This window comes from Hyla sarda, chromosome 5 (assembly GCF_029499605.1).
Source record: "Hyla sarda isolate aHylSar1 chromosome 5, aHylSar1.hap1, whole genome shotgun sequence".
Taxonomy (NCBI): domain Eukaryota; kingdom Metazoa; phylum Chordata; class Amphibia; order Anura; family Hylidae; genus Hyla; species Hyla sarda.
The window spans coordinates 25,069,001-25,095,405 of NC_079193.1; the positions used below are offsets into that span (position 1 = coordinate 25,069,001).

At 43.4% G+C, this 26,405-nt stretch overlaps 1 protein-coding gene across 2 annotated transcripts in view; it reads left to right on the forward strand.

Moving 5' to 3' along the window:
* CDK6 (cyclin dependent kinase 6) overlaps positions 1–26,405 on the forward strand; it is a 170,562-nt gene that overhangs the window by 127,024 nt on the left and 17,133 nt on the right. For both annotated transcript variants that reach the window (XM_056519030.1, XM_056519029.1), the window contains exon 5: positions 22,427–22,536. In XM_056519030.1, the coding sequence (XP_056375005.1) occupies positions 22,427–22,536 (110 nt within the window). The remainder of the gene's footprint in view (positions 1–22,426; positions 22,537–26,405) is intronic.

A 26,405-nucleotide genomic window follows, 5' to 3' on the forward strand; every position in this document is an offset into this window, starting at 1 on the left:
TGACAAATCGAATTTACTGTAAGTTCGCTCATCTCTAGCTGTGATCTGTAACCAGTCCCACAGATCCCTCTCTTAGTTGTCGAAATTTATCACAACTGTTTATCTCCTAGAGCAGTGGTCTCCAACCTGCGGACCTCCAGATGTTGCAAAACTACAACTCCCAGCATGCCCGGACAGCCGTTGGCTGTCCGGGCATGCTGAGAGTTGTAGTTTTGCAAAATCGGAGGTCCGCATGTTGGAGACCACTGTCCAAGAGCATTGTCTAGACCTTATACAGTTGTATCCATTTCTCAGCTGAGAGCAAGACTAGCTATGTACAATGTATAAGTCTGGAGTCCAGGCTGTTTAGCTCACAGAGCATTGTCTAGACTGGATACAATTGTATATTTTCTCAGCTGAGAGCAGGACTAGATATGTACAATGTATCAGTCTGGAGTCCAGGCTGTTTAGCTCACAGAGCTTTGTCTAGACTGGATACAATTGTCTCCACTTCTCAGCTGAGAGCAGGACTAGGTATGTACATTGTATAAGTCAGGAGTCCAGGCTGTTTAGCTCACAGAGCATTGTCTAGACTGGATACAATTGTATCTTTTCTCAGCTGAGAGCAGGACTAGATATGTACAATGTATAAGTCTGGTGTCCAGGATGTTTAGCTCACAGAGCATTGTCTAGACTGGATACAATTGTATCTTTTCTCAGCTGAGAGCAGGACTAGATATGTACAATGTATAAGTCTGGAGTCCAGGATGTTTAGCTCACAGAGCATTGTTCAGACTGGATACAATTGTATCAGTTCTCAGCTGAGAGCAGGACTAGCCATATACAATGTATCAGTCTGGGGTCCAGGATGTTTAGCTCACAGAGCATTGTCTAGGCTGGATACAATTGTCTCCACTTCTCAGCTGAGAGCAGGACTAGGTATGTACAATGTGTCAGTCTGGCGTCCAGGCTGTTTAGCTCACAGAGCATTGTCTAGACTGGATACAATTGTATCAGTTCTCAGCTGAGAGCAGGACTAGCTATGTACAATGTATCAGTTTAAAGTCCAGGCTGTTTAGCTCACAGAGCATTGTAGACATCTTATCCCCTATCCAAAGGCCAGGGGTCCGGCCGCTTGGACCTCCGGGCCAGCACTGCCGCATTCTGAACAGGAAAGCTTGGAGCTTTGGTGTTCGTGAAGTCACGCCCCCTTCAATCATGTCATGGGGAGGGGGCTTGACAGCTAGTATATAGCCATCATGCTTCCTGCCATAGACATGAATGGAGGTAGCGTGACAGCTGGGGTCGCTCGTCATCCGCCACAGTGTGCACAGTGCACCAGATCTGTGGGGTGCCGCGCCGGAGATCGCGGGGGTCACGGGGTCAGTCATCTTATCCCTTATTCTTTGGATAGGGGATAAGATGTCCAGGGGCAGAATACCCCTGATAACAATTGTATCACTTCTCAGGTAAGAGCAGGACTAGCTGTGTACAATGTATCAGTCTATAGTCCAGGCTTTTTAGCTCTCAGAGCATTGTCTAGACTGGATACAATTGTCTCCACTTCTCAGCTAAGATCAGGACTAACTGTGTATAATGTATCCATCTGGAGTCCAGGCTGTTTAGCTCAAAGAGCATTGTCTAGACTGGATATAATTGTCTCCACTTCTCAGCTGAGAGCAAGACTTAAAGGGGTACTCCGGTAAAAAAAACATTATTTTTTTAACTCAACTGGTGCCAGAAAGTTAAACAGATTTGTAAATTACTTCTATTCAAAATCTTTACCCTTCCAGTCCTTTTTAGCAGCTGTATGCTACAGAGGAAATTCTTTTCTTTTTGAATTTCTTTTTTGTCTTGTCCACAGTGCTCTCTGCTGACACCTCTGTCCGTGTCCGGAACTGTCCAGAGCAGTATAGGTTTGCTATGGGGATTTTCTCCTGCTCTGGACAGTTCCTGATACGGGCATCAGGTGTCAGCAGAGAGCACCGTGGACAAGCAAAAAAAAAAAAAAATATTCAAAAAAGAAAAGAATTTCCTCTGTAGCCTACAGCTGCTAAAAAGTACTGGAAGGGTAAAGAAGTCATTTACAAATCTGTTTAACTTTCTGGCACCGGTTGATTTAAAACAAAAAATGTACTCCTTTAAGGTACGTTCGCACGTGCGTATTTTTGCTGCAGATTTGCCCTTTGACTTCAACGGTGAGTAAAATCTGCAGCAGAAAATAGGCATGTGTGAATGTACCCTTATACTGTAAATGTATTATTGTCTCTTGCGCTACTCATGGAACTCGTCACATGTATCAGTGCAATGGAAAAGGTTGTGCTTTCCTATGTTATATTGGCAACAAGGCGACGCTTAACAAGCAAGAGCAGGAGACCGCAATGAATAAATAAACCCAACGCTCGGGGTCATAATGGCAACAGCAAAGGGATTCTGAAGGCTGCCGTACAGAGCTTTTCGCCCTGCTTTTCCCACCCAGGGGGCTGTAAACATTGGCTAGTGGCCACCAGACCTTACAGACCCGCTCTGTGTTCCCCGGCCCGTACTGTAAATGCTTTCAGCTTAACTCCTTCACCCCCTGCAGAAAGGGCAGAACGTAGCACAGGGCACCGAGCAACCCACCATTTCTGCTACGGAAAGCGTTAACGGAAATCCGAGGCATGTCCCTGCGCCGTCCCGCGTCACAAGTGGTCGCTGCCCTCCGGGAGAAGTTGCCGGAGTTCAGGAGCATAAAGATAGGCTTGTTCAGGAGCCCCGAGATGCGTAAGGTTTGTCACTATTCTGCGCTGACATTTGTGGACTGCGGGGAATGTGTAGAATGTTGTCACGAGCGACGGACTCTCTGAAGATCCGCCGCTCCCCGTCGTATGATCATCACAAGCCGCTCTTGTCTTATCTGCCTGTCCTTGTCACCGCCGGTGTCACCAGATATATCAAAGACCGGCTCTGCTCTAGCGCTCGGATTGGATGGATTGTTGTGTTTTTTTTTTTTTTTCTTCCATAATTTGTTTCCTTTGCGATCCTTTAAAGGGGTACTCCAGTGGAAAACATTTTTTTTTAATCAACTGGTGCCAGAAAGTTAAACAGATTTGTAAATGACTTCTATTAAAAAATCTTAATCCTTCCAGTACTTATTAGCTGCTGGATACTACAGAGGAAATTATTTTCTTTTTGGAACGCAGAGCTCTCTGCTGACATCATGACCACAGTACTCTCTGCTGACATCATGACCACAGTGCTCTCTGCTGGCATCTCTGTCCATTTTAGGAACTGCCCAGAGTAGGAGAAAATCCCCATAGCAAACATAGGCTGCTCTGGACAGTTCCTAAAATGGGCAGAGATGTCAGCAGAGAGCACTGTGGTCGTGATGTCAGCGGAGAGCTCTGTGTTCCAAAAAGAAAAGAATTTCCTATGTAGTATTCAGCAGCTAATAAGTACTGGAAGGATTAAGATTTTTTCATATAAGTCATTTACAAATCTGTTTAACTTTCTGGCACCAGTTGATTTAAGAAATAAAAGTTTTCCACCGGAGTACCCCTTTAAAGCAGTGGTCTTCAAAACTGTGGCCCTCGAGCTGTTGCAAAACTACAACTCCCAGCATGCCCGGACAGCCGTTGGCTGTCCGGGCATGCTGGGAGTTGTAGTTTTGCAACAGATGTCCAGAAAATACAACAATCCTACAAGGGAGTGTGGTTTTCCTAACACGGATGACATTGGCGCAGTAATGGGTCCACGGTGGCAGATGGTATAAACTAGGCCTAAACTATTCCCGTGTCAGAAATCTAGGAGCAAAAAGTAAAAAACAAATAAATAAATTGAAGCGTTATACCGTAACAGATAGATTAAAAAAAAGAGGGCCCCTGAGGTGAGATTGGAAAGGGCCTCCTAGTATGGTGTCTCCCCTAAGACCGAAAGTTGTGGTCAAGTCAATATTTCTATCTCTTAAAGGGGTACTCCCCTGGAAAACATTTTTTTTTTTAAATCAACTGGTGCCAGAAAGTTAAACAGATTTGTAAATTACTTCTATTAAAAAATCTTAATCCTTCCAGTACTTATTAGCTGCTGTATGATCCATAGGAAGTTCTTTTCTTTTTGAATTTCTTTTTTTGTCTGGCCACGGTGCTCTCTGCTGACACCTCTGTCCATTTTAGGAACAGTCTGTTTGCTATGGGGATTTGCTCCTACTCAACTGGACAGTTCCTGACATGGACAGAGGTGTCAGCAGAGAGCACTGTGGTCAGACAGAAAGGATATTCAAAAAGAAAAGAACGTCCTGTGGAGCATAGAGCAGCTGATAAGTACTGGAAGGGTTAAAGGGGTTATCCAGGAAAAAACTTTTTTTTTTTATATATATATATATATATATATATATATATATCAACTGGCTCCAGAAAGTTAAACAGATTTGTAAATTACTTCTATTAAAAAATCTTAATCCTTTCAGTACTTATGAGCTTCTGAAGGTAAGGTTGTTCTTTTCTGTCTAAGTGCTCTATGATGACACGTGTCTCGGGAACCGCCCAATTTAGAAGAGGTTTGCTATGGGGATTTGCTTCTAAACTGGGCGGTTCCCGAGGCACGTGTCATCAGAGAGGACTTAGACAGAAAAGAACAACCTTAACTTCAGAAGCTCATAAGTACTGAAAGGATTAAGATTTTTTTAATAGAAGTAATTTACAAATCTGTTTCACTTTCTGGAGCCAGTTGATATATAAAAAAAAAAAGTTTTTTTTCCTGGATAACCCCTTTAAGATTTTTTAAATAGAAGTAATTTACAAATTTGAGAAAAAAGGGATATTAGTTCTCAGCTCAGTATCTAAAATAGATTCAATCTTAGATGTCTGATATCAAAGAGACTGAAAAAACTGAGATGATGGATCAAAAAGGTTTAATAGATATAATAAATTTTGCGTTTCCCGCAGGGCCCTACGGTAACGCTACAATATAAAATGATGATAAATGAAAATATTAAAAGATATCAATAGTCCACTACAGCTGTGGTAGATGAATAGCACTAAGTTTGCATGAACTCGCTCGGAATCCATCTACCCCGAGCTGACGTCAGGACGGTGAGTGCTGAACAGCTAATTCCTATTACAGGCTTGTTCTTACTAACCACCTAAACCGGCATACAGTGCTGCGTACTTCTATTGGACTACATGGATCTGTCATAAACCAGCACCTACTTATCAGCACGGCACATTCACTTTGAAAGGACTGTTATGGGACATATTTCCTTTACAGGTCATTTTCTTCGCAGGACATTTCCGTTTTAGGATAATAATTCATCAGTCCATTCTCTTGGTGCACACGATCAATTGTCATTTTTATGGGACACTTATTTTTTAGCGGTCACAAAACTCACTTTCAAGTTATCATTCCAGATTCATTGTACACGTGTTTCTTTTGCAGGGTGATCTACCTATGATTACAGGTTGATGAGCCATTGTATGATTAACATCTGGATATTTATGCAAACTTAGTTACTATTCACAAGTGCTATTCATCTACCACAGCTGTAGTGGACTATTGATATCTTTTAATATTTTCATTTATCATCATTTTATATTGTAGCGTTACCGTAAGGCCCTGCGGGAAACGCAAAATTTATTATATCTATTAAACCTTTTTGATCCATCATCTCAGTTTTTTCAGTCTCTTTGATATCAGACATCTAAGATTGAATCTATTTTAGATTTTGGGCTGAGGATAAATATCACTTTTTTCTCAAATTTGTAAATTACTTCTATTTAAAATATCTTAACCCTTCCAGTACTTATCAGCTGCTCTATGCTCCACAGGACGTTGTTTTCTTTTTGAATATCCTTTCTGTCTGACCACAGTGCTCTCTGCTGACATCTCTGTCCATCTTAGGAACTGTCCAGAGAAGGAGCAAATCTCCATAGCACACCTATCCTGCTCTGGACAGTTCCAAAAATGGACAGAGGTGTCAGCAGAGAGCACTATGGTCAGACAGAAAGAAAAGAACTTCCTGTGGAGCATATAGCAGCTGATAATTACTGGAAGGATTAAGATTTTTAAGTAATTTACAAATCTGTTTAACTTTCTGGCACCAGTTGATTTAAAATACAATGTTTTCCAGTTGAGTACCCCTTTAAGTCAATACCACCATCCCTTTTTTTACTGACAATGTAGTTCCCCATTAGCAAATGGAGCGGGACTATTTAAGGCTGAGACCCCTTTTTTCAAGGGCCCCATAACAGCCGCATGGTCTGTCTCTTGTTCATACTCTCTTGCAGAAAAATTTTTGTTGGAAAAATCCATTGTTTATCCACTTAAATAATTCCAAAACATTTAGGATGTTTTAACTTTGCGCGCCTCCAATCTGCATCCTGGCTTCCCGACACAACGTGCAAAATAATGGAACCATTTTTAAAGTTAAAATCACGTTGATTCTGTTCTAAAATCAGTGTGAATTTTTCCCTTGTAAGAATGGCCTTATGCCTGGTCCAGGTTCATGTTAAACTCAAGTATCTTTGTCCGGCCTATTGAGCTGAATGGAGCAGCATTCACACAGGGGGTCATGGGGTCACAGGATCCCCTATTTTTGTGATCCATGGGGATCCCAGCAGTTGGATCCCCACTAACCAAACACTTATCCCCGATTATCAAGATAGGGAATGAGTGGCTTTTGTAGGCAAACCTTTAATAATATAGGCTCTGTTGTGGGGCCTACATATATACAATATTTCATGATATTAAAGGGGTGTCGTGGAGCAGAGAAAATAAATCTCCTGCCACTTTAGCACAGACACAGCCTCCTGTAATTTTAAATCCCAAAATAATTGGGAAACAACCAAACGTAGTCACTAGTAGACCATGTTTGGTCCATTGAACTCACTGGGCCCGGGATGGGTGCTCACTTGGCCCGATATGGGCGTTCACTTGGCCCAGCATGAGTACTCACTTTGCCAACATGGGTACTCTCTTGGCCTGGTATGGCTATTACTAGGTCTAGCATGGGTGCGCCTTTGGCCCGGGGTGGGTACTCACTCGCACCAACATGTGTACTCACTTGGCCCCACATAGGTACTAACTAGGTCTGGCACGTGTGCTTCCATGGCCCAGAATGGGTACACATTGGGCTAGACAGGGGTACTCACTTGGCACGGCATAGGTACTCACTAGATCTGGCACGTGTGCTCCCACAGCCCAGAATGGGTACACATTGTAGACATGCGTACTCACTTGGCCTGGCATAGGTACTCACTAGGTCTGGCACGGGTGCTCCCTTGGTCTGGAATGGGTACACATTAGGCTCGACATAGGTACTCACTTGGCCCGGCATGAGTACTCACTTTGCCCAACATGGGTACTCTCTTGGCCTGGTATGGCTATTACTAGGTCTAGCATGGGTGTGCCTTTGGCCCGGGGTGGGTACTCACTTGGACCAACATATGTACTCACTTAGCCCGACATAGGTACTAACTAGGTTTGGCACGTGTGCTCCCATGGCCCAGAATGGGTACACATTGGGCTAGATATGGATACTCACTTGGCCTGGCATAGGTACTCACTAGGTCTGGCACGGTTGCTCCCTTGGCCTGGAATGGGTACACATTAGGCCCGACATAGGTACTCACTTGGCCCAGCATGAGTACTCACTTTGCCCAGCATGGGTACTCTCTTGGCTGGTATGGCTATTACTTGGTCTAGAATGGGTACACATTGGGCTAGACATGGGTACTCACTTGGCCTGGCAGAGGTACTCACTAGGTCTGGCACGGGTACTCCCTTGGCATGGAATGGGTACACATTAGGCCTGACATAGGTACTCACTTGGCCCAGCATGGCTGAGTACTCATGCTGGGCTAAGTGAGTACCTATGTCAGGCCATTCCGAGTACTTAGCCCAGCATGGGTACTCATTGGGCCCAGCACACAATATACATTGGCATACCATTCTGTGACTATGCCGAAAGAACATTTTCAGAAAATATTGTACTTTTTAAGGAGCCAAAAACATTACTAGTGTGTGGTATTTCAGCTGAGACACATTCACTTCAATGGAGCTGAGCTGCAATACTGGACACAACCATGAACAAGTGTGGTGCTCATTCCAGTATAAAAGCAGCCATGTATTTCCTAGTCCCAGACAATCCCTTTAAATTTTTTTAGATGTTCATCATAAATTTAACAATACCAATGGTTGTAATTTGTCATGACAGGCAACTCCAGCAGGAGAACAGGATATTCCATGTATTACTTTCAGGAAGAACAGTTCATGACTTGGATAAGAGCTCGGCCGCGTAGTAATGTAAAACGCAGCCCTGACAAATACGCAATTATAAGAATAAATCGACTATTGCTGATACTGAGCCAAGAAAGGATTCTACATTGTAGAGCACCTGGAGGGAGGAGGAAACCACTTCTTTAGCCTCTTCTTTCAGTCTTAGACTTGGGCTATACGGTGACCTTGACAGTGACGAAATTGCCATGTTGCGATCCCCCTGTATCGTAGCTAATAAAAGTGAACTTGCTCGTTCAACCTAGACCAAAAATCCATCATGAATGGATATTTAGATGGTGTCAACCATAGATTTTTGGGTAAAATGACTGATGTTATTACAAAGTAGAATTGTTGGTGCAAAAAAAGAAGCCATCATATGGATTTTTAGGTGTAAAATTGAAAGAATTATAATTTTTTAAAGGTAAGGAGGAAAAATCTAAAGTGCAAAAATGGAAAAACCCTGAGTACTTAAGGGGTTAAAGTGGTACTCCACCCCTAGACATCTTATCCCTGATCCAAAGGATAGGGGATAAGATGTCTGATCGTGGGGGTCCCGCCGCTGGGGATCTCCCTGCTTATAGCATCGGGTGCAGCGCTGGAGGCTCATGATGTCACGTCCACACCCGCTCGTGACATCACGTCCACGCCCCTCAATGCAAGTCTATGGGGGGGGGGGGGTTTGAGATAAATAGCTGATAACTTATACCGGAATATCGGTATAAGTTATCGGCTATCGGCCCTAACCTCCACAGGGTATTGGTATCGGCCCTAAAAAATCGATATCGGTCGATCCCTACTACCTACCTGACTTGTCTCTGTCCTGGTCAGCGCCATAGAATTCCCTGCCACCCGCGAAGTTCACTGGATTGCACAAGTTTACATGGGAAGGCTGCAGACGGACAACAAAGAATCCTCCATTGTTCAATACGTGCTAACCATTGTTGTGTATGTTTGTACACAACCGGAGCGGATAAGAGACCATCTTGACCATCTTGTCCCTGTCCGGCATTAGCACGTGTGATCCTTCACAGGGAGCGCCTCTGCTTTGTGTTTCCAGTTTGCATAGGTCAGGTTCCAGGTCTGTTGGGCAGTGCCATACATCTGTGTGTTAAAAACACTTTAAAAGTCACTACTGTCCAATAATAACCCTCCTCTCGGGCTCCTCTTGCCTTGTATAGTCCTATGGAGCCTTTCAGGATGAAGGTACTAAACGCCGGCTGATTTATGATACTTCATACAGAAGGCCATCTGATTATTGCTCTTTGAAACAGCCTAGCAGCTCGTATGTCTTTTCTGAGCAACAACGGGGTCACTTGAGGATGTGTTTTCGGCGTCAGTACTTTTTAACGTGTGAAGAGAAATACTGGGTATTACTTTTGGTTACATCCTCCAGCTTGCAGGAAAGCATCTTCCTAGAAACAGCAACATCTCTGCCTTTTAATAGCACATTTCATAGAAAGTCAAAGAAGCCTTTACTGCATGTGTTTATTTCACGTTTCCGCTGGAAAGAAGAAGAAAAAAAGTGCCAGTAAAAATAACCCGAAACACAAAGTGCTAAGACGGCGCAATCGTGGGGCACCAGCGCCTTTACATCCCCTCTGATTGGTGCAATAGTCGTTAACTTTTTCATCTTGTTGGCAAAAAAAAGTCTCGAGTTACTGTATCAAGACATGGAGCGGGTTTCTCAAGTTACAATATTAATTGGTTCCAGCATGACCATTGTATGTTGAAACCATTGTATGTTGAAACCATAACTCTATGGAAACCTGATAATTGGTTTTGAAGCCCCCAAAAAAGGATTAAAAAAGTGAGGATTAAAGGGGTATTCCAGGAATTTTTTTTATATGACTATGCTACAGTGGCTGTAAAGTTAGTGTAATTCATGATATAGTGTCTGTACCTGTGTGTGACGGTTTTCTCACAATTCTTCTGTGATTTTCGACCCAATATTTATTTTTAACAGCATACAAAATGACTGTTGTCTCAGATTTTTCCCAGGTTGCAATGCGGCCGAGACCTGACATCACTAGTCAGCTTATGACAGGGAGCCTGTCTGCTTCAATGGGTGGAGGGATCGCTTGGTGGGAGAGAGATCAATCTGCAACTAATGCAACAGCTGTAGGCACCCTGATTGAAAACCACAGGTCTTTTGAATGGATGCAGCTCATTTATGTTTCAATGGGTGGGGTGGCTGATGTGTGGGAGGGAGGAAAATGGAATTATGGGATTTGTAGTCAAAAAAAGAAAAATCAAACAGGAAATACTAGTTCATAAAAAGCTAATCACATTTTTATGGTAATGTCACAGCATAGCCATTTAGCCCCAAGACAAGCGCAGATCCTTCCTAAGCATGTCCATTACTGCCTGCCTGGTACGTACTAAAATCACCTTATGGTGGAGAACCCCTTTAAACAAAAATAAGTAGATAACTAATATAGATAAAGCAAGTCCTTACATATAAAAGTAAGAAAGATCTGCTGGAAGCTGTAAATCACTGTCTAAGTCAGTGTTTCCCATCCAGGGTGACTCCAGCTGTTGCAAAACTACAACTCCCAGCCGCTGGACAGCCAAAGGCTGTCCAGGCATGCTGGGAGTTGTAGTTTTGCAACAGCTGGATCACCCTGGTTGGGATAGACTGGTCTATATAGAAGACAGGAGCTTCTTCAGGGTCCTGTACAGTACACACAAAATGTAGCCGCCCTTACCTGGTGTCCAAAGGAGCAGCTAACCGTGGTACAGGTAAAGAGTAGTACAGAACATGTAGTACCTCCCTGTATTGTAGGGAGGCGCTAACAGACAGTCAGTGCATGCACTTCAGTAGTACAGGTGTAAATGCCCATTCTAATTGGTCGGTTCTTTCGGCCATTGACACGTTTTGCAGATCTGGACTGTCTGTACATTGAGTTGAGTCTGGTTTCAAGTTACAATGGTCCAGAAAAGACCATTGTATGTTGAAACTACTGTATGTTGAGGCCATTGTAAGTTGAGGGATCATTGTATTTATTGTCTAGTTGAGAATGCACCCCCCTGCGACTTTAACCACACATAATTCAGAGATATATAGCGCCAACATATTCCACTGCAGTTTACTTTTGGGGGGACACAGATCTCTGGTTTGCACTTTGACGCACCCGTAAGGACATTACCATAAGATGGAATATTTGACAAAATGCTGGGAACCCCCAACATTGCTTACTAAGTAGTACACCGAATCAGGGGAGTTTGGATGCCTCTTACCCATGGAAAATTCATTTTCTCCAGAACAGATAAGACCACGACAGATCTTTCTCTGAAATTTGAAGACAAGGTTGAAATTCAACATAATATAGATGTTTGTTTCCTTAAAGGGGTTCTCCACCATAAGGTGATTTTAGTACGTACCTGGCAGACAGTAATGGACATGCTTAGGAAGGATCTGCGCTTGTCTTGGGGCTAAATGGCTATGTTGTGAGATTACCAGAACACTGTGGCTAGCTTTTTGTGAACTGGTATTTCCTTTTTGAGGTTTCTTCTTTTGCCTACAAATCCCATAATTCCATATTCCTCCCCCCCCCTCCCACACATCACCCACCCCACCCATTGAAACATAAATGAGCTGCATCGATTCAAAAGACCTGTGGTTTTCAATCAGGGTGCCTACAGCTGTTGCATTAGTTTCAGATTGATCTCTCTCCCACCAAGCGATCGCTCCACCCATTGAAGCAGACAGGCTCCCTGCCATCAGCTGACTAGTGAGTCAGGTATCGGCCGCATTGCAACCTGGGAAAAATATGAGACAGCAGTCATTTTGTATGCTGTTAAAAATAAATATTGGGATGAAAATCACATAAGAATTGTGAGAAAACCGTCACACACAGGTACAGACACTATATTATGGACTACACTAACTTTACAGCCCCTGTAGCATAGTCAAATAAAAAAAATTCCTGGAATACCCCTTTAATATTTATCTCCAAGAAGAAAACTACACCGAAAGGTCTCAGTATTGAATAATGACCTAGAATTATTGACCTGAATGGGGGGAATATATGGAGTCCTTCTTAGCAGGAATGATACGGATAGTTGCGAACACAAGAATTAGTATGGTTTCCATGTTGACAGTTGAAATTGAGAGACTTAAAAGGGGTTATCCAGGGGTTATTAAGTGCCCCAAATGCACTTTAATAACTATTGCTTACTTACCCCTCTGATCCTTCGCTGGTTTCCCCTTCAGGCTCCTGGTCTTCTTTTTGGAGTGGATTTCACGTGACCGTTGCAGCGGTACAACTCTACAGTACCACTTTCCCAAATAACTAAACATCAGAAGGAAAAACCATCAGCTAGGCAGGTGGTTATATCTGGTGAACCTCCTCATACACCACATACTAGTGCCAACTACTCCACTTATTCTATGATTTTATAGAGCTAGCCCCCACATTGACAGATGTGTTTGTGTCCCCCGAATCCAAAGTCAACTCCATAGAACACAACATTCCCACTGTAGGAACAAAAGGAAAATAAAGACCAGTGGGAAATGGGGAGGAAGGAAAAATAGGCACCAAAAGAAAGTATAAAGAGCTACAAGTACCTGGTTTTAATCTTTCTAACTACGTTTTTTAAACCAGAAGAAAGAAAAGTCATTGAAAGAGATTTATTTATCGTTCTGAGTACGATCTATTTGTGGACCTGAATAGCTTCACATGAAAGCTTACAATAAAATGTAGTTTTACCTTAAAAGGGAGCGAACCAGGGTAGCTCTGTTGTTAGCAATCTTACTGCTACTAGTCTCCCCAAGGACCTAAAACACAGCACTTCTACCCATTGCACCACCGCGGCACTTTTTTTGGAGATTTTTCCATCCTTGTTATCTCTGACTTTTCTAAGTTAAAAACCTCCAATGTTAAATTTAAGCTATCCCTATCTGAGAGGAAAGCCTAATTAAACATCAGTAATGTTACGTTTCGGTCACATATATATATTGTAATTCACAGAATATACAGATATATACTATGGAGTTTTCATTCAAGCTTCAATATGTTGGCGGACATCCTAGAAGGCAAAGTGTTGACCAAGTAGACATTGATATAAGATTAAAGTGGGGTTATCACCTATACAGTGTCTCCCGAGGTCCACAACTCTGGCCTAAACTTTCTTAAACTTACCTCGATTAAAAAAAAAATTTGTCCACATCTAACCCAAGTACCTTTTAAAAAGCAGGGAAAATTCCTGGCTATTCAGATTAAAAACATAAATACCTAATACCTGAGCTAAATGAAATAATTGAACATGTTTTGCAAAATGTATTCATTATTATGTGCATATATTTATCCACTTGTTTATTTATGGCACAATACTCAATGGTTATTTTTCATTCCTCTTTGTTCTTGTGGTCCCCCATTTTATTCCCTGCCACACTGTTTGCTTCTTAGCTTTAGCTGGTTACTCTAGCTGTAGCACTTCCAGTCTGTGCTCTCTGGTAGTGTGGATCCTGTTAGCCTGACATTGTCTGCTTCTTGTATGTTATCCCTAGAGGACGCAGGACGTAAATGTACACCCTGGCTGCTCGGTACTTAACACATCAGGGCATACATACATTTATGCCCGGAGTTGCACTCACTTCGTAGACGCAGCCGGGACCTCAACGCTAATGGCTGAGATCAGTTATTATGCTGATGCCTGCCATTAACCCTTTAGATGCCATGATCAATACTGATCGGCATCTAAAGCAGCGGCAAAGGCTTAGTGATGCTCATGCAGGGCTCAAGTCCTGCAGGAACGCGAGGGAACTAAGTTCCTGCATTTTTTCCAGAGCAGGAACACCATTCCCATTAGTAGGAGTTCTGCAGGGCCAGCCCTTGAGTGGAAATCTTGGATGAGTTCCTGCACTTTTTTTTCCCCCAGGACTTGACCCCTGTGCTCATCAGACCACCCATAGTGCAATTCCAGGAGTCCAATGAGTGAAGACAGAGGCCAAAGGTCTCCTCACCTGCTCCGTGCCACTTGTCTTGTCTGCTGCATGTCCAATCTCTGAAGCTTGTCTGGTTTGATGCTAATGGTTGTGCGAATGTTCAGTATTGGGTTCCTATTGGAGAAAGGTTTTAGACATTATCAGGAGAGGATACCTCCAGAAAACCTAAAATGTATCTACTGGGTTTCGCAGCGCATTGGATAAAGACACCTCTCCCCACAATATATGAATTTATTTCTAAAATAAATGGGATCATGTTTATTCCTGAAACAAAGTTGTGTTTCAAAATTGAAGTCTGTTCGCGATTGCTGGATTTGACAGTACAGTACTAAACCGGACAGGGGTAAACCGGTTTGATAGTTTTCAAATCCCAGTTTCATACACCGTATTAGTGAATTCCAGGTAGGGGGTCTCTGGAGAACCTGTCCTGCATTAGACAGACCATCCATTGATCTGACTGGACACTGCAATGCTTAATTGCCCCTATGGTGGCGCTCTACCGGAATTGAACACTTACAGGTTTCCTTACGGATCACAGCTGACCAACGAGGGACACTTTGTGATCAGTTTACTCTCAAGGATAACACCCAGAATACACGGCTAAACTTAGTTCAGGATCTGCAGAAAAGAGTAATCCGGCACCAACGGCAGGTAAAAGGATCCACTTTATTGAAGCATAAATATAAAATACAAGCTGGGCACAGCAGCCTTTGGCTGCTGTGCCCAGCTTGTATTTTATATTTATGCTTCAAAAAGTGGATCCTTTTACCTGCCGTTGGTGCCGGATTACTCTTTTCTGCTTGTAATGAAGGAGGGGAGGCGCTACCCCACAGCCCGAGCACAACGGAGCTAGTGAGGTTTGGAGCGATCACTTGCTATATAGATAGCTCAGGTCCTGGTTAAAGGGGTACTCCTGTGGAAAACTTTTTTTTTTTTTTTTAAATCAACTGGTGCCAGAAAGTTTAACAGATTTGTAAATCAACTGCTCACCTGGCACTGCCCGGCTCAAGCACTAGTCCTTCAAAAAATGACGCTCACCTTCAAGCAGATCCCATATATTCAGTATTCGGCTGTGCTCACTGCAGTAATGTAACAGGTAACCAAGTATAGCTTCTTCCAAGAACAGAAAAAAACGCAGGGCACTCACCACTTAGCTGAAAAATACTTCTTTATTCAGTGGATCATAACATCAATGCTGTAAGACGCTCGACAGGGGTGTGTTTCGGGCGTCACACCCCTGTCGAGCGTCTTACCGCATTGATGTTATGATCCACTGAATAAAGAAGTATTTTTCAGCTAAGTGGTGAGTGCCCTGCGTTTTTTTCTGTTCTTGGAAGAAGCTAGATTTGTAAATCACTTCTATTAAAAAATCTTAATCCTTCCGGTGCTTTTTAGGGGCTGTTTTTAGCATATGGTTTCTATGGGGATTTTCTCCTGCTCTGGACAGTTCCTAAAATGGACAGCAGAGGTCAGCAGAGAGCACTGTGGTCATGACATCAGAGGAAATGCATTTCTTTTTTGGATTTCTCTTTAGTATACAGCCCCATAAAAAGTACTGGAAAGATTAGGATTTTTTAATAGAAGTGATTTACAAATCTGTTTAACTTTCTGGCACCAGTTGATTAAAAAAAAAAAAAAAAAAAGTTTTACACGGGAGTACCCCTTTAAAGGGGTATTCCAGGAAAAAACTTTTTTTTACATATCAACTGGCTCCGGAAAGTTAAACAGATTTGTAAATTACTTCTATTAAAAAAAAACATTAATCCTTTCAGTACTTTTTAGCTTCTGAAGTTGAGTTGTTCTTTTCTGTCTAAGTGCTCTCTGATGACACCTGTCTCTGGAACTGTCCAGAGTAGAAGAAAATCCCTATAGCAAACCTATTCTACTCTGTGCAGTTCCCGAGACAAGCAGAGATGTCAGCAGAGAGCACTGTTGCCAGACAGAAAAGAACAACTCAACTTCAGCAGCTGATAATTATTGGAAGGATTAAGATTTTTTAATAGAAGTAATTTACAAATCTGTTTAACTTTCTGGAGCCAGTTGATTTATATATATATATATATATAAGTTGTTTTCTGGAATAACCCTTTAAATTTTTATTAATGTGTATTGGGGCCTCTAGCTATAATACCAAACAGTCTTTGGGCAGAAATTGTGCTGTTTTCTGGAGAAAGTTTTTTTTAAATTTATTATAATAATGCCCCACCATTTAAGAAGAAAACTAGAATCTCCCCGTCATTGAAATTGTTGTCTGATCAATGCTGCAGTGTAAAGTCCTGAATCGTTATTAAAATGGAATTTGGGAAAGTTTTTCAAAACCTCAGACTGGTTTGTACAGTTGACCTGTAGCAATAAGCGATGACAATTTAGCAATGTTACATATTCGTTACAGTTTATTGATAGTTCCCCTTTAAATTACATAATTATTAGTGATGCGAATCATGTGTCGTATCTACAGACTTGAGCAAGTATCCGCCATCCCCTGCATTATTATTGTGTTAATCTGAAAGGGGTTATCTAGTTTATAAAAAAAAAAAACATTTTTAAAGGGATTTTTCCACTAATCAGGATGGATGATGAGTATCTGATTGGTCAGGGTCCCACCACTGGGATCACCACCTAAAAGACGTATTGGGATCTGTCTCCCCCTGTTGGGACACCTTACCTGAGGAAGTGTCCTGTTAGGACCAGAAACGCGTTGTTTTAAGTGCTAATAAAATACCTTTTGGACATAATCTTGTGTCCCAGTTCCTACCAAGTCGGACCAGCGCCAGAAAAAGCTAGATTTTTTTTTCTACTGCAAATTGTCCCCCTGTTTGAAACAAGTGGCAGGATGAATACATTTTTCTTTTTTAATCAACTGGTGCCACAAAGTTAAACAGATTTGTAAGTTACTTGTATTAAAAAATCTAAACTCTTCCAGTACTTATCAGCTGCTGTATGCTCCACAAGAAGTTCTTTTCTTTCTGTTTGACCACAGTGCTCTCTGCTGACACCTCTGTCCATGTCAGGAACTGTCCAGAGGAAAGGTTTGCTATGGGGATTTGCTCCTACTCTGGACAGGGACAGAGGTGTCAGCAGAGAGCACTGTGGTCAGACAGAAAGGAAATTCAAAAAGAAAAGAACTTCCTGTGGAGCATATAGCAGCTGATAAGTACTGGAAGGGTTTATATTTTTTAATAGCAGTAATTTACAAATCTGTTTAACTTTCTGGCACCTGTTGATTAAAAAAAAAAAAATAATAATAATTTTCCAGTGGAGTACCCCTTTAATGGGTCTGATGAACATAGACCGACGTCGTCTCCTGACTCCTTGTCACGTGATCAAGATGGTCTCATAATGCAAGTCTATAGAGCGAGTCTCGATCATGTGACACAGAGGCAAGAAGAGGAGCGTGCAGCAGTGCAGACTTCTCCTGGCTTGTTCTCCTGATCAGTGGAGGTCTCAACAATGAGACCCCCGCCGATCAAAACTTTTGACACGTTGCTAGGACATACATTTTTAAGTGATAGGTGTCAGATATCTAACATATATTTTTACATTTTGTGACTCTTCATGTTTGGCATACATAGGATAGGTAAGTAGGTTGGGGAGGAGGGGTTATTTGACCCCCCCCCCCCCCTCCCGTATGTAGTCTGCCCTTTGTAAGAAGGTAGGATCTCCCCTTTAAATAGTTTACTACCATGTGCAGTACATAAACCTTCCCCCCTGTAGGTAGCTTGCTGGCTTGCCCCCCGTGGCCGCAGGCACGATGCTGCCTGTGGCCTAGAAGGAGTCAGATGTCATAGCACCCACTGGTCTGTCACAGCAGCCCTGGTGGGTTCTCATGGCCCCCCTAGTTTGCCGCGCTACCCCGATTGGGAACCAGGCTGTACATAGGGTTGCCACCTTTCTTCCCCAAAAAATACCGGCCATGCTCATTTGCATAATTTATTATGTATGCGTGACATCACAGGATGCACATATGTGGGGGGGGGGGGGGGGATTTTGTGCTATTCTGACCCCTATAGCTTTTTTATTTCTCCTTATATGGCCTGTATGAGGGCCCATTTTTTGCGCCTCGGTCTGTAGTTTTTAACAGGACCTTTTTTTGTTTCGATGTGACTTTTTGATCACTTTTTTAAACTAAATTCTGGAGTTGCAGTTAGTTACCAACTACAACTCCCAGCATGCCCTGATACAGCCTGTGGATCAGCAGCTGCCCCAAACGAAAACTACAACTCCCAGCATGTTGGACAATACAGTAGTATATAGTATAGTTTAAGTGTTTCCCACCCAGGGGTGCCTCCAGCTGTTGCAAAACTCCAACTCCGAGCATGTTGGATTATACAGTAGTATATAGAATAGGTAAATGTTTCCCACCAGGGGTGCCTCCAGCTGATGCAAAACTACAACTCCCAGCATGTAGGACTGTACACTAGTATATAGTATAGGTGTTTCCCACCCAGGGGTGCCTCCAGCTGTTTGCAAAACTACAACTCCCAGCATGTTGGACTATACAGTAGTATATAGTATAGGTAAGTGTTTCCCACCCAGGGGTGCCTCCAGCTGTTGCAAAACTACAACTCCCAGCATGCCCAGACAGCCAATGGCTGTCTGGGTATGCTGGGAGTTGTAGTTTTGCAACAGCTGGAGATGCTCTGGTTGGGAAACACTGGTATATGTTGCGGGGCAGGATTGGTTGGATAAATACCGGCCATTGCATTGCCAATATTTTTAATATAAAAATACTGGCAGGGTTGCCAAAATACAGACTGTGCCGGTAAAATACAGGCCAGGTGGCGACCCTAGCTGTACACTTACTGCCAGATTTCCCCACCGATTACAGCAGACTGCTGGGGGTCCTTCTTGTTGTCAGGGAACCCTTTTTAACAAGTAGAAACTGTACATGGCTTAGATTAAAGGGGTACTCCGGTGATTTTTTTTTTTTTTTTTTAAATCAATCGGTGCCAGAAAGTTAAACAGATTTGTAAATTACTTCTATTAAAAAATCTTAATCCATGCTGCTCTGGACAGTTCCTGACACGGACAGAGGTGTCAGCAGAGAGCACTGTGGACAAGACAAAAAAAGTAATTAAGAAAGAAAAGAATTTCCTCTGTAGCATACACCTGCTAAAAAGTACTGGAAGGGTAAAGATTTTTTAATAGAAGTAATTTACAAATCTGTTTAACTTTCTGGCATCAGTTTATTTTTAAAAGAAAGTCTTCCACCGGAGTACCCCTTTAAAGGGGTATTCCAGGAAAAAACTTTTTTTTATATATATATATATCAACTGGCTCCAGAAAGTTAAACAGATTTGTAAATTACTTCTATTAAAAAAATCTTAATCCTTTCAGTACTTAGTAGTTTCTGAAGTTAAGGTTGTTCTTTTCTGTCTAAATCCTCTCTGATGACACCTGTCTCGGGAACCACCCAGTTTAGAAGAGGTTTGCTATGGGGATTTGCTTCTAAACTGGGCGTTTCCCAAGACACGTGCCATCAGAGAGGACTTAGACAGAAAAGAACAACCTTAACTTCAGAAGCTCATAAGTACTGAAAGGATTAAGATTTTTTAATAGAAGTAATTTACAAATCTGTTTCACTTTCTGGCATCAGTTTATTTTTAAAAGAAAGTTTTCTACCGGAGTACCCCTTTAAGCTGCATTTATCTGTTTCTGTAAGTGCTTCAGGAAGGACAGATCGTCGGCTGTAATGTGTCCGCTGAGAGCCGCTCATTAGTCGTATACTGGAGACAATCTCTATGTATTCTTATCTAGTGACATGAGAGAACGCCGACAAATATTTATGTGGTTCCCATAGTGAATGTGGGAGGGGGGGGGGGGGGGTAAATGTTTTATTTTTGTGAGATGGAAAGTGCATTGGACTTTGTCAGGGGGACATCAGGGGACACGGTGGCAATTTATGCTTATTCGCCAAAGATTTCTTGTCTTCCATTTTCACTTCACCTCATACAACATTTTCTTTTTACATTCTAAATAAAGATTAATAAGGAGATTACGACACCCGTCCCTGCTGTGTATCTGTATATCTTGTTGATGGACATGCTGTATACAGACAGTACAAGCATACAGCGGGCCCCATGTTTGACCCCTAGCACTGTCTACAACAGCTGGTGTTGCCCCTAGCAACCAGTTAACTTGGTCTTGTCTGTACTCGGTTTTATACACACTTTTTTTTTATTAACTTTATTTTTAACTAGCTGAGTACCTGCTGTTGTCTTTCTACCTAAGTCTTGTAGAACCAAAGATGCTGTAGGCACAGCTGGAAGATGATGTCTTCGGGCGCTCTCAACGGGGGGTGAATAAACTTGACCGAAAACGGACCAATAAAATAATAAAGATTTATTGTTAGTATACAAACGGACAACGCGTTTGAGGGGCGGGACCCCCTCTTCCTCAGGCCCCTCGAAAAGCGTTGTCCGTTTGTATACTAACAATAAACCTTTATTATTTTATTGGTCCGTTTTAAAGCAAAAATGATACTCTCGTTCTTCTGTCCCGACCTCATATCCCGTCCTCATATCCTGACCTCATATCTTGACCTCATACCCCGACCTCATATTCCATCCTCATACCCCGACCTCATATCCTGTCCTCATATCCCGACCACATATTCCATCCTCATATCCTGTCCTCATATCCTAACCTCATATCCTGACCTCATATCTCGTCCTCATATCCTGACCTCATATCCCATCCGTCTATCTCCTCCTTATAGCTTGTCCCCATATCCCTTCCTTATATCTTGACCTCATATCCTGACCTCATATCTTGACCTTATTATCACAGCCTCATATTCCATCCTCATATCCCATGCTCATATCCCAACCTCATTATCACATCTTCATATCACGTCCTAATATCCTGACCTTATTATCACATTATATCCCGTTATCCTGTCCTCATATCCTGTTATCATATCCCGTCCTCATATTCATCCTCATATATCCCAACCTCATATCCTTTCCTTATATCCCAACCTCATATCTTTTCCTTATATAACGACCTCATATCCTGTCCTTATATCCCAACCTCATATCCTGTCCTTATATCCCGACCTCATATCCTGTCCTCATATTCATCCTCATATCCCATCATTATATTCCGACCTCCTATCTTGTTCCCAGCACTAACTGTTCTCTGCACCTGCCTGCCATACAGTCAGCAGGATGTTTAAAAGTCAATCTCTGCCAACAGCTGTCCAGGGATGCTGGGACTTGTAGTTTTGCAAAAGCTGGAGGTCTACAGTTTGGAGACCACTGCCCTTTATTATAGAGATATTCTCTACTAGAAATAATGTTGAGGAAGATAATTATAAGGCTATGTTCACACTGTGTTTACTCCATATATTGGATGTATAAGTAGGGAGTTTATCCAAGACGTAGCAACATATCACTGCAAAAAAATAGGTATGCCACATGGTACACGTTTTTGTGGTGGCCCACTGTATAAGAAAATACAACCTTCTACCCTTTCCTATGGAGAAGGTATGCCAATGCATACCTCCCTGTTGGTGTCCAAAAAGACAATGTTTTGGGCTCCCGTTGGGTCATTGGCCTGGTGGTTACCTTCGGCAAATGTGTTTTTGACATTGCATACGCCGAATATGCTTATCCGGCCATGGAGTGTAATAGCCTTCAGAAAGAAAGTTGTTAATTTAATACTCCATTAGGGTAGGGTCACACTTAATGGATCCACAGCATATTTTATGCTGCAGATCCGCCGGTGACCCAACCTTATAGTGTGCCTCCAGCTGTTCCCCCTGTGTCCAGCTCGCAGCAGCAATCCACCGCTATGAGCAGCCACACAGGGATGAGCGAGTCGCTGCACGCATGCGCAGTGTACTCAGATGCTGCTCCGCTATGTACACAGTGCATGTGACTGGCAGGACCCTGTGTGGTTGCTCGTAGTAGCGAATTGCTGCTGCGAGCAGGACACATGGGGGGGCACAGCTGGATCCGCAGCGTAACATATGCTGTGGATCTGTTACATGTGACCCTACCCTTAAGGTATACAGTACAGTATTAGTACTTTTTGAGCTTGTACTCTAGACTATGCACCGTATGTGAGAGAAGAAATGTCATTTTGGGCAGCATTCCTTGCCCTATAGATAGTTACCACCCAGAAGTTAACATTGTTGTATATTATATTAATCTGTAAATAGAGTAAAATTACATCTTGCACCTCTGAGTGCTTAAAAAATATGCAGGTTTGGTCCTCAGCTTTAACCCTCCCTTTTTTACATTTCAGGTGGTGACATTATGGTACAGAGCACCCGAAGTTCTCCTCCAGTCTAGCTACGCCACTCCGGTGGATCTTTGGAGCGTTGGATGTATATTTGCAGAAATGTTTAGACGGAAGTAAGTTTCATTTAGAAGCTGCTATTATAAAACTTCTGTTGTCCTAAATCGTTTTAACATTCATCAAATTGACCACAAAGGCGAATACACCCGGCCCTACACCCTTACCATACTATGTTGAGAAGTTAAAGGGGTTCAGCTATAATTTAGGAAACATGGTTAAAAGTGTCCACAAGCACAAGTGTTTCTCTACAGCGCCTCCACAGGAGTAATGAAGCGTGACACAGTGACTATACACAGTGCACTCGGAAAGATTTCAAACCCTTTCACTTTTTTCACATTTTGTTACGTTGCAAATAAAGAATCTAGTTTTTCCCCAGCCCCACCATGCTCTATTGTAGGGATGGTATTTGAAAAAAGAAGTGGTCCCTAAATAGGACTGAGGTGCCTTTTTTAAAATATAACTTTTACTTGTTTCTATTAAAAAGATTAGTATCTAATAGTGCAATTTAACAAAAAGCAACACAAAAGAACTCATATTTAGTACCACCGGGTGAATTGGCTGTTAGAAGCCCACAAAACACCGGCGTGTTTACTACACACGCACCTGTCCCGGACACCGCTCCGGTATTCGCTGCCACAGCAGCGTTTTGTGCGCTTCTAACAGCCAATTCACCCGGTGGTCTCATATACTAGTTTAGAATCCTACAGACCGTTGTACCCCGAGTCTCTGGGGGATAAAACGGTGGATATGTGGACAGATTAACTATCTTTGAGACCCTGGTATCATCACGGTGGTTATAAGTTGGAATTTTCTGTGGAGCTCACTATAAGTGTGTCTCTACATAGAGATTGTACATTTATCACTATAATATATATTTGCTGCTATTATTGAATACGCTGCTAAAGTCCCCTGATGAAGTGTGGGGAACAATATTACTTATAAATTCCCCCCATGGAAACGCGTTGGGACAAGGGACTCTGACCTCTATGTGATTGGAATCATATTCTCATGACATAGGACTATTGGTCACGTTATGGTGGCACTCTGATAACCACTGTTATAAATATCTCGATTATGATACTATTCCTGTGTATGAGCGCCATGTACTAAATATGAGTTCTTTTGTGTTGCTTTTTGTTTAATTGCACTATTAGATACTAATCTTTTTAATAGAAACAAGTAAAAGTTATATTTTAAAAAAGGCACCTCAGTCCTATTTAGGGACCACTTCTTTTTTTTTTTACTTCTCTATTGCCGTGAGGTTTGATTGAATATTACGGGGCAGATGTATGGCCTATACTCTTCATACATTTAAACTACAGGGATGGTATTGGGCAGGTGATGGGCAGTGCCTGGTTTCCTCCAGACATGATGCTTCCCCAACCATGATCACTGTAGGGATGGTATTGGGCAGGTGATGGGCAGTGCCTGGTTTCCTCCAGACACAATGCCGCCCCACCATGATCACTGTAGGGATGGTGATGTGCAGTGCCTGGTTTCCTCCAGAAATGATGCGGCCCCCACCATGATCTCTGTAGGGATGGTATTGGGCAGGTGATGGGCAGTGCCTGCTTTCCTCCAGACATGATGCTGCCCCCACCATAATCTCTGTAGGGATGGTATTGGGCAGGTGATGGGCAGTGCCTGGTTTCCTCCAGACATGATGCTGCCCCCACCATGATCACTGTAGGGATGGTATTGGGCAGGTGATAGGCAGTGCCTGGTTTCCCTCGGACATGATGCTGCCCCCACCATGATCTCTGTAGGGATGGTATTGGGCAGGTGATGGGCAGTGCCTGGTTTCCTCCAGACATGATGCGGCTCCCACCATGATCGCTGTATGGATGGTATTGGGCAGGTGATGGGCAGTGCCTGGTTTCCTCCAGACATGATCCTGCCCCCACCATACTTCACTGTAGGGATGGTATTGGGCAGGTGATGGGCATTACCTGGTTTCCTCCAGACATGATGCTTCCCCAACCATGATCACTGTAGGGATGGTATTGGGCAGGTGATGGGCAGTGCCTGGTTTCCTCCAGACACAATGCCGCCCCACCATGATCACTGTAGGGATGGTGATGTGCAGTGCCTGGTTTCCTCCAGACATGATGCTGCCCCCACCATGATCACTGTAGAGATGGTATTGGGCAGATGTTGTGCAGTGCCTGGTTTCCTCCAGACATGATGCTGCCCCCACCATGATCAGGATTAGAAGCATTATTCTTCCAATATTCAGCATGAGCTACCCCCAGTTGCCAAAGACAGGAAGGAGGGCCAGGGCCTAAATTGAGTACTACAAGTACAGCTGAGTGGTCTGTGATCCCCCTAGTGGTGTAGGAAATATCTCTTACCGCCTGGAGGAGGTCCTCAGAAGCCAGGGCAAAGTCTATGCGAGAGAAGGACCTATTGGCCGCAGAGTAAAAGGAAAATGCTGTTGAAGTCGGGTACTTCCATCTCCAGAGGTCGGTCAGGCCCAGCGCCAGGTGCCAGTTAGTAAAGGAAGGAGAGGCAGGGTCAGCAGCAGTGGTGCAGACATATAATATGAGGAGACTGATATTTCACAAAGTCTAAGCATAAGGCCCTTTTAAATTTGGAGTTAAGCCCCCGCACATTCCAGCTAGCAACTTTGAGAGTCTCCATCATTACAAGCCAGTAAGTGCAAAGGCAGGAAGGACCAAGGGTAGACCTATACCCTAAATACAACTACCACGGGGCGTTATAAGAACGCCTAGTATACAAAACAACTAATACCAGAACCCTCCTGCCACCCCACCATTAGCACTAAGATGGCCGGTAACTAAGGAAGATGACCCCAAGAGAATCCCTAAGGAGAACCGGAACCTAGGGAGAATCACGGGAAAACTAGCTCCCTAACCACTAACTAAGGGCAAAAGAGGAGAGAACAGTCCTGGGCAGGACAGTCCAGTACAGGTCAGTCCGGAGGTCTGACAGTCAGGGGCGCATCAACCCAGTGAAGAGCCTAAGTAGGAGATATGAAGAATTTAGTGGAGGCCCCATCTACCACCCTCAGGCGTATAGGATACAGCATCGAGTAGCGGTAGCCCTTTGCATGTAGCTTCGACCAGACCTCAGTGAACTGAACCCGCTGCTTGCGTAACTCCACGGAGAAGTCCGGATAAAAGGATACTCTGCTTCCATCACAGAGGACCTCCCCCTTGATTCGAACTGCACGGAGAACAGCATCTCTGTCCCTGAAGTGGAGAAGGTTCGCCAGGAAAGGGCGCGGAGGAGCCCAAGGGGGAGGAGGCCGAACCGGTACTCTGTGGGCCCATTCAATAGAAAAATGAAGAGAGAAGGTATCCACTGGAAGAATCTCTTTCAGCCACATTTCAAGGAACGTCACAGGGTCATTCCCTTCCACCTTTTAAGGAAGGTCTACGAGGCGGATATTATTGCACCGTAAGTGGTTCTCCATATCATCTATACGGCTCAAGACTCCCGTCACCTGGCGCTGAAGAGAAGCAACTTGATCCGGCAAAGGATGAAGAGTATTCTCCACTGTAGAGACCCTGCGCTCCACCTCCTCAGTGCGCTCACTTGTCAGTGCGATCTCATTCCTTAAGATAAGAAACTCCTGTCGCAGTTCATCCACCTTGGACACCATAATCGCTTGACAGGAGGTAAAGGCGGCCAAAAGTTCAGAGAACCGTTCTTCCATTGTGGCAGCATCATATGTCGGCCTCTCAGGGGACTGTTGCTGTGGAGGAGTCGGAGACCCCTCAAACAATGACAGCAGAGGATCAGGAGAGTCGCCCATAGGACGGTCCAGATTTCTAGAGAACTGGCTCAGCGCTTTCGCCGACAGCACAGAGACTTTAGCAGCAAGCGGAGTCTGACCACCAGGGTCCCAATGGGACGGACCACAGGATCGGGAGGACCCATCATCAGAGGAGGCATCCTCATC